General features: G+C 45.4%; 1 protein-coding gene across 1 annotated transcript in view; it reads right to left on the bottom strand.

Annotated features, from left to right (window-relative positions):
* Nucleotides 1-10000, bottom strand: part of LOC116058515 (ankyrin repeat and fibronectin type-III domain-containing protein 1-like) — a 130497-nt gene that overhangs the window by 13974 nt on the left and 106523 nt on the right. The window contains exon 15 of the mRNA XM_035997840.1: nucleotides 7767-7936. Coding sequence (XP_035853733.1) covers nucleotides 7767-7936 — 170 coding nt within the window. The remainder of the gene's footprint in view (nucleotides 1-7766; nucleotides 7937-10000) is intronic.

The raw sequence follows: 10000 nt of genomic DNA, 5'->3' as shown, positions 1-10000 counted from the left end.
TCTGAATAAATTCTCCAGAAAGTTCCAGTGTCTTGCTTCTCAACATCACAACAAAACAAAAAGAGCCGCGGCAGTAGAGGAGAGCAGCAGTCAGTAGGAGAGAGCAGCAGTCAGCAGGAGAGATCAGCAGTCAGTAGGAGAGAGCAGCAGTCAGTAGGAGAGAGCAGCAGTCAGTAGGAGAGATCAGCAGTCAGTAGGAGAGAGCAGCAGTCAGTAGGAGAGAGCAGCAGTCAGTAGGAGAGCAGCAGTCAGTAGGAGAGAGCAGCAGTCAGTAGGAGAGAGCAGCAGTCAGCAGGAGAGATCAGCAGTCAGTAGGAGAGAGCAGCTGTCAGTAGGAGAGAGCAGCAGTCAGCAGGAGAGATCAGCAGTCAGTAGGAGAGAGCAGCAGTCAGTAGGAGAGAGCAGCAGTCAGCAGGAGAGATCAGCAGTCAGTAGGAGAGAGCAGCAGTCAGTAGGAGAGAGCAGCAGTCAGCAGGAGAGATCAGCAGTCAGTAGGAGAGAGCAGCAGTCAGTAGGAGAGAGCAGCAGTCAGTAGGGGAGAGCAGCAGTCAGTAGGAGAGAGCAGCAGTCAGTAGGGGAGAGCAGCAGTCAGTAGGAGAGAGCAGCAGTCAGTAGGAGAGATCAGCAGTCAGTAGGAGAGAGCAGCAGTCAGTAGGAGAGAGCAGCAGTCAGTAGGAGAGCAGCAGTCAGTAGGAGAGCAGCAGTCAGTAGGAGAGAGCAGCAGTCAGTAGGAGAGCAGCAGTCAGTAGGAGAGATCAGCAGTCAGTAGGGGAGAGCAGCAGTCAGTAGGAGAGAGCAGCAGTCAGTAGGAGAGAGCAGCAGTCAGTAGGAGAGCAGCAGTCAGTAGGAGAGATCAGCAGTCAGTAGGAGAGCAGCAGTCAGTAGGAGAGATCAGCAGTCAGTAGAGGAGAGCAGCAGTCAGTAGAGGAGAGCAGCAGTCAGTAGAGGAGAGCAGCAGTCAGTAGAGGAGAGCAGCAGTCAGTAGAGGAGAGCAGCAGTCAGTAGGAGAGAGCAGCAGTCAGTAGGAGAGAGCAGCAGTCAGTAGGAGAGAGCAGCAGTCAGTAGGGGAGAGCAGCAGTCAGTAGGGGAGAGCAGCAGTCAGTAGGAGAGAGCAGCAGTCAGTAGAGGAGAGCAGCAGTCAGCTGAAAAAACTCCGACCCAGAGAGAGGAGACGAGAGGACGGGGAAGCCCGTCTACAAACCAATCAATTATCAGTATCTGGAGACGCAGCTCACGTATGTGATGACGGCAGGACGTAGTTTTGTCACGTAGAGATCTTTAGTGCGCTTGCATAACTGCCGTGAAACCAAAACTTACCGGATCAAATGTTACAATGTAACAAAAACATGAACCTTGGTCCGGACTTTCATGTGTGAAAACACCCTAAGTGTAGCTGTAAAGAGCCTATAGAGCCTCTCTGATGTTGGACCGTCACTCAGAACACACACTACCTTGTTATTGTAGCCTATTCTACCCTTTATATATATCGGCGTGTTCCACGTACGGGGAGAGAGTTGTTAAACATAAATATATAGCTACTGATCTGATTAAAGCAAGACAACGTCGGCAGTATTGACTGCAAAATATGTTACAGAATATCTCGTTCTGTATGACAGGTGCTATATTTGAAAATCTTTTCTCTGAAATTTTTTATTACATTTATATCTACGTTGATGTCAAAACCTCGAGACTTTCAAACATCAAGATGTCATTTATTAATATGCATTCTAAATGATATATAAACATATTTTCCGTAAAGCATAATGATTACACTATTTGTTACCATGAGGGATAGTGTTTATTTTTATTTTGTTTTATTTATTTATTTATTTATTTATTTATTTATTTATTTTTATTATGTTAATATTGCTGTTATTATTATTATTATTACTATTATTATTACTTTCATATTCATGCTTTTATTTTCCTTTTGTTTTTATTTGTTTTTCCTTATCCTCTTTTCCTCGGGATAAGGGCTTTGTTGTGGGTGGGATGGGGTTAACGGAAAGATGTCTTGTTATAATTGACATTGTAATATTGCATTGAATTTTGTGCATTCTATCTTTTCTAAAACAATAAAAATACTTGTTAAAAACATATTTTCCTATTCTATTTTGCATGGAAACGCTTCCAACACGCTCGCGTCTCGCGTGAAAAATAGGCGTCGGTTCTATTTCTAGCAGGCACACGTCTCAGGCGTGGCTCGAGACGCGCGTCTCAGGCAGGCAGTGTGTAAGCTCTAACCTGTTACCATGGGAGCCGAAATATAAACGGACACGCCACGCGGCTGACACGCTCGTGCGACGCATCCAGTGTGTAACCGGCCTTAGAGCTTGAAACGGCCAGTTACCGTGCCACTTGCACATGTTAGTGCACGTCAGCGCACGGGGCCACTACGTGACCCTATGGAGCGTACCACGTGACGGGGCGTGCATATTTCGACAGAGTGACAGTGTAAGTGGGTTAGGAGAAATGAGACAACAAAACAGGATGAATCAGAGAAGAGAAAGGAAAGAAAGGACCTAAAGAGAGAGCGAAGGGAGAAGACGAAATAACAGAGATTGAAGAGGAAACTAAAGTAATGCCTCTAAAGGCGCTTTTCCATCACATGGTACCAGCTCGACTCGCCTCGACTCTACTCGCCTTTTTTGGTTTTCCATTACGAAAAAAAGTCCCTGGTACCTGCTAACAGGTACTTCTTTTAGTACCTCCTCAGTCGAGGTTCCCAGCGAGCTGAGGCGAGCTGAAAAGGTGACGTGAAAGCGACAGACGGGGGCGTCCTGAACAAACCCGCTATTTTTAAACAGTTTAGCCAGCTGTGTATTTTTTTTTTGCTGCCTCCAGCTTCTTCTGAAACTAAATGTGTCTAATGGCAACAACACACCTTCCACGTTCTGTGTGTGTACGTTAGGTCACGGCAGTTTACTGCGGTGCTGCTTGTTGTACAGTTCTGCGGAGGCTCCAGGCAGAGCTTTCACCGTAGCCTACGTACACACACACATGCTGGCTCGACGCACACACCAGCTGACAAACGTATACATCAGGCCACATATTACACAGGCTACGGAGAAAGCTCAGCGTGGAGCCTCCACAGAACTGTAAAACAAGCTCAAGTGGCCTGATGTTTATACTTGTGTGCTGGTGTGTGCGTCGAGCCGGCAAGACGACCAGCCACGCTGAGGCGGGACTAAAATATGCAATGGAAAACGGACGCACAGTGTGCCGAGTCGAGTCGAGGCGAGTCGAGCAGGTACCGTGTAATGGAAAAACGCCATAATACTCGGTAGCTTGAAAATACTTTGGCTTTAAGCACAGGCTTCTGCAGTAGTGGCACAAAGTACAACAAGAACTCAAAGAGACATACCGAAATCACCAATGCTCTAACGTACTATTTGGCCAAAGATATGATGCCATACACACGGTGGATAAAAAAGGCTTCAAGAAGCTTCTGAATGAAGTAGACAAAACGGTACCAAATCCCATCCCGCACCTATTTCTCACCGGTAGCCATCCCGCAACTTTATAAAAGGGGGTGCAGGCAGAGTTTGGAGTCGGGTAGGTTGAATATTTTTCATCCACGACCGACCTGTGGTCCAGCCGCACCACGGAGCTGTACAAAAGTCTCACTGAGCACTATGTTGTTGTGAATCTATGAATATTGTTACGATGCGTTTTCCCTTAACTTTTGTAATTTTACATATGTTTAAAAATATCAAAATTGCAGGCTAAGCATGTAATCGCTCTGAAGTGGAAGGACACAGAAAGAGCAAAGATAAACCAGTGGATTAAACTAATGTCTAGCAACCTGGCACTGGAGAAACTGACCTACATTGTGAGAGGAAAACTTGAAGATTTCAAAGATATGTGGTTGCCTTTCTTGGCCTTGTAAAAGCATGTAAACATGTAAACATGTAAACTATACTTGTTGTTGATGGAGTGAGCATGGGGCTCCAGGGTGGGGGGGAGGCCTTGTCTTTTGTTTTTTCCTTTTTATTTTTTCTTTGTATATTTTTTTCTTTTGAATGTTTGTAAAACGTTTTAAAAATTCAATAAAGAAATTTGTGAAAAAAATTTAAAATATAGCGAAATCTATATCGATATATTCATAATCGATCATCGCAATAATATCATATTTTGTCAATATTGTGCAACCCTACTACACGCTGAAAATGTCAAGTTTAGAAGATAAGGACGTTGGAACAAGTCAGACCTGCTCGGTTCTTTCAGGGAATGATTGTTAAGATTTAATAAGAATATGTTTAGGTCATTTCCTCTCTAACTCAGAGGTTTTGGGACTGATTGCTGTAGACGAAGTACACACAGAGATCCACTGGTAAGACATAATGAGGTGTAACCATGTATCAGCTCATTTAAATAGCTCACGGTACTGTATAGTGTCAACAGTTAACTTGATTTAATATTGGATGTGGAGTTTTCTGTTGCGGGGTGCAAATGTTCCTCCAGAACCAGTTCCTTCCTGAGACTATTTAGCAGAGCCACCGTCGCTGCGTCCGGAGCTTAGCGCCGCCCAAGAACGTTGGGATTGGTTTAAGGAAATGCAAACATTAAAGCTGAGTCTCTTACACGCACGCACGCACGCACGCACGCACGCACGCACACCTTTGTTTCTCACTTAACACTTTCCAATCTCTGCAGAGCTGCTCAGCATCCAGAAATTCCTGCGATGGACGCCAACGAGCAGAAATACTTACTCACAGTGTTGGAGCCAATCAGATTGGCTCCAACACAAAAGACACACACACAACACACACACACACACACACACACACACACACACACAAATACACACTGAAACACACACACACACACACACACACACACACACACACACACACACTGAAACACACACACACACACACACACACACACACACACACACACACTGAAACACACACACACACACACACACACACACACACACACAAATACACACCGAAACACACACGCACACACACACACACACACACACACACACACACCGAAACACACACACACACACACACAAATACACACCGAAACACACACACGCACGCACACACAAATACACACACAACACATACACACAAACACACACACACAACACATACACACACAAACACACACAAACACAACACACACACAAATACACAGACACACACACACACACACACACACACAAATACACACCGAAACACACACACGCACGCACACACAAATACACACACACACACACACCGAAACACACACGCACACACACACACAACACATACACACAAACACACACAAACGCAACACACACACAAATACACAGACACACACACAAATACACAGCGAAACATGCACACACACACACACAAATACACAGGGAAACATGCACACACACACACACACACAAATACACAGGGAAACACGCACACACAGACACAGACACACACACACACAACACAACACAACACAACACAACACAACACACACACACACACCAGTGATTGTGTGATGTAATACTGGCAGACAGCGTGCCGATGTCAGAGGTGCAAACAGCTCTCGTTCCACAGATTTCTGGATCATCTGAGAGTATTTTGTGGCCGAGCAGCTGCAGCTTCGAGAGGTAAACAAGACCGGATGAGCCCACTCTGCGTGCGTTTCTAAGTCCTGGATCTTCCCAGTCCTACCTACAGCACTTTTAACATCTAAGATCTACGACATGATATGCTGCACTAACGGCTCAACGTTTAAGCACAGCAAATAATACAACAGCTCCTCAAAAACATGGAAAGAGCGATGCTCAGCCTCTGGGTAGTACACACACTGAGTGTCATTAACATAGCTTTGAAATGAGTAACTCTGCCTACCGAGAGAAACCCTCCCACGCAGCTCGCTGCACTACAGTCTTGAATATTTTGGCTGCGTGCATAAAATAACTTATTGACATTATTGTTATTATCAGTACTGGCCCATAGAGGGCAGCCCTTCTGGCATTTGCATTACATTACATCACATGTCATTTAGCTGATGCTTTTATCCAAAGTGACTTACAATGTCTATATATATCAGAGGTTGCACGGCTCTGGAGCAACTAGGGGTTAATGCCTTGCTCAGGGACACATTGGTTGATGTATCACAGTGGGAATCAAACCCAGATCTCCCACACCAAAGGTATGGGTCATATCCACTGCTCCATCACCACCCATTTGCCCAAATTCCAGATGGCCAGTCTGTCTCTGGGTGAAGAACACCAGGAGCGATCGGCAGGAAAATGATGACTGGTGTTCTAACTGTGTGCCAAATTAATCAGAGCACACGAGGCCAAGCTGCCTCTTGAGTTACCGTATGAACGGTTTGATGACAACAAGCTTTTAAAAGTCTATTTTTCAAATGCAGTCGGTCCACATCAAACCCACGTATTCTCCATCTGGATCGGCTGTCACGTTATCTTCTCCCGTTCAACTGATAGTTGTTGGAGGGAAATATCTGTCTCAATGGCTGCTAAATGCTCCACTATGTTCTAGGGATGCACCGAATCCCCTGGTTGAGATTCTGCTGAATCCTCGTCCCATCCTCAGTCCATGAACACAGTAAACTCATTAATGAAGTAAACAGTGACTGTCCTTCCTTTGCCGTACCTGAAGTTGCTGCATTCTGGCTGCTGTCTGTAGATTCCTTCATCACAACTCGTATTCTTCCGGATGTTTCCTACCAGATGTTGTAACAGCGGTGATGTTGTGTATAGTTTAGGGTCCTCGCCACCACCAGACTAATCAGCATTACAGATTGAACATGTAGCTGGACTTGAATGGCCTTCTTTTGACTGAAAGTTCTGCCAAACTACACTTTTTCTGCTCACCAGTTCCATTTCCACTTCCTCACAGCCTGCTGCATTGAACGCCCCACCTACGTAAACACCTTCCTGTAATCAACGGCGCCGTCATTACGGCGACCAGCGTAGCGCGCTGAGTGGAAGTTTAGGGTTCAGTTCACTGGGAAAAAATTCTAAGTTTCTGCAGAAACCACAACCCCGTCAAAAAGCCCAATATTCAGACCAATCAGAAGCTGAAGACTGGATTCATCAAATCCGCAGGAACATGAAACTTACAGACTGTGTGTGTTTCTGTATGTGTCTATGTGTGTGTGTGTGTGTGTGTGTGTGTGTGTGTGTTTGTGTGTGTGTCTATGTGTGTGTGTGTGTGTGTGTGTGTGTGTGTGTGTCTGTGTGTGTGTGTGTGTGTGTGTGTTTCTGTGTGTGTGTTTCTGTGTGTGTGTGTGTGTGTGTGTGTGTCTATGTGTGTGTGTGTGTTTCTGTGTGTGTCTGTGTGTGTGTGTGTGTTTCTGTGTGTGTCTGTGTGTGTGTGTGTGCGGGTGTGTGTGTGTGTGTCTATGTGTGTGTGTGTGTGTGTGTGTGTGTGTTTCTGTGTGTGTCTGTGTGTGTGTATGTGTGTGTTTCTGTGTGTGTCTATGTGTGTGTGTGTGTGTGTGTGTGTGTTTGTGTGTGTGTCTATGTGTGTGTGTGTGTGTGTGTGTTTCGGTGTGTATTTGTGTGTGTGTGTGTTTCAGTGTGTATTTGTGTGTATGTGTGTGTTTCGGTGTGTATTTGTGTGTGTCTGTGTGTGTGTGTGTGTGTGTGTGTGTGTGTGTCTATGTGTGTGTGTCTGTGTGTGTGTGTCTGTGTGTGTGTGTGTCTATGTGTGTGTGTGTGTGTGTGTGTGTGTGTGTGTCTATGTGTGTGTGTGTGTGTGTGTGTGTGTGTGTGTGTGTGTGTGTGTGTGTACCTGGAGACGTTGGCGTTGTCCCGGACGCGGCTGTAGCAGAGCATGTTGGGCGTCCTCTGGGACACCAGGACTCTGATCTGGTCCACGGAGCTGCTGAGCTTCAGGTAGCCCAGGTAGAGTCCCGGGGCCAGACGGTGGGTACTGCGCCGCTGGTACACCAAGATGTCCTGCAGACAGACAGACAGACAGGGAGGCAGACAGGCAGGCAGACAGACAGACAGACAGACAGACAGGGAGGCAGACAGACAGGCAGGCAGACAGACAGACAGACAGACAGACAGGGAGGGAGGCAGACAGACAGGCAGACAGACAGACAGACAGGGAGGCAGACAGACAGACAGACAGGGAGGCAGACAGACAGGCAGACAGGCAGGCAGACAGACAGACAGGCAGACAGACAGGCAGACAGACAGACAGACAGGCAGACAGACAGGCAGACAGGGAGGCAGACAGACAGGCAGACAGACAGACAGACAGGCAGACAGGCAGGCAGACAGACAGGGAGGCAGACAGACAGGCAGACAGACAGACAGACAGGGAGGCAGACAGACAGGCAGACAGGCAGGCAGGCAGGCAGACAGACAGACAGACAGACAGACAGACAGACAGGCAGACAGGCAGGCAGACAGACAGACAGGGAGGCAGACAGACAGGCAGACAGACAGACAGACAGACAGACAGACAGACAGGCAGACAGACAGGCAGACAGAAAGACAGATAGACAGGCAGACAGACAGACAGACAGGGAGGCAGACAGACAGACAGACAGACAGACAGGCAGACAGGCAGACAGGCAGACAGGCAGACATACAGACAGACAGGCAGACAGACAGACAGGCAGACAGGCAGGCAGACAGACAGGCAGACAGACAGACAGACAGGCAGGCAGGGAGGCAGACAGACAGACAGACAGACAGACAGACAGACAGAGAGACAGAGATGTAAAGAAGGGCGTTTTTTCTGTATGGTGATGATGATAGCGGGCTGTGTCTGTGTGTGTGTCTGTGTGTGTGTGTGTGTGTGTGTGTGTGTGTCTGTGTGTGTCTGTGTGTGTGTGTGTGTGTGTGTGTGTCTGTGTGTTTGATTTGATTTATTTCTTTATTTGAAAGGTGACAGTGAACATTAATCAACATTAAAACAATGTAAATGTGCCCGAGTTAGCTCAAAAGTGCTAACTTTCATTAGTAGTCCCCCAGCCAGATGTAAAACAGGCAGCCTTTAAAAATAATGACAAGTATACAATCACACAATAAAATTACATACAACACTTTGTGGTTAATAAATACAATTCATGTAAAATACTTAACGTTTAGATGCACACAGAAAGCATTAGTGCCCACAAGTTTGGCTCTCTACAAGCCATTTTTTTGCATTTTTTTTGAATGAAAAGAATAACAAAGACTCTCTAATGGTTGCCGGCACTGTGTTTCATTGCTGAGCTGCTCTTACGGAGAAGACAGCCTGACCAAAAGCTGTCTTTCTCCGGGGGATGATGCAGTCTTCCCTCACTGCCCCTCTAGTTACCCTAACCTCACTGGATCTAAAATGTATAAAGTCACATAGTGGAGGAGGTGCTAAACCATGTCTGATTTTATAGATTAAACAGATATTTTTGAATTTAATGAGATTATCCCAGGTAAGTAACTGGTATTTCCTCAGAATACTACAGTGGTGGTAGTGGTATGGTTTTTATCCAGTATTTTTAATGCTTGTTTGTATAATATTTCTAATGGTTTTATTGTTGTAGAGTGGGTATTGGACCAGCTTTTTAAACAATGTGTGATATAATCATTGAAAAGAAATATAATTTAGCAGCTCCTGTTGAAAGAAAGTCTGTAATGAATGTTTTCTAGACTGAACTTAATCCTATTACTAACTTTTTTAATGTGTGTTTTGAAGGTGAGGTATGTAATCCTAAATATTTATATTCTGTGACGACCTGTAGTCTTTCTCCAGATATTAAAATTTCAGGTTTTATATTTATATTGTTTTTTGAGAAATACATAGTAACTGTTTTAGATATATTCAATTGCTGACAGGATTGCTCAAGCCAGATTGCGATCAATGACCTCCTCTGTGGATTTTCCAAAGGCCAAGATAACTGTCATCTGCATACATTTAGAAATTGATTTCACAAAATCCAAGATCAAGAACAGACATTTAATCTGGAAAGGTAAGTTATTCAACTACACAGTAGCAGACAGAACAAGGGGCTGAATACGGTAGGTGTCCGG

Source organism: Sander lucioperca, chromosome 22, assembly GCF_008315115.2.
Source record: "Sander lucioperca isolate FBNREF2018 chromosome 22, SLUC_FBN_1.2, whole genome shotgun sequence".
NCBI lineage: Eukaryota > Metazoa > Chordata > Actinopteri > Perciformes > Percidae > Sander > Sander lucioperca.
The sequence above is the reverse complement of the archived record's forward strand: the minus strand, read 5'-3'. Positions and strand labels throughout refer to the sequence as shown.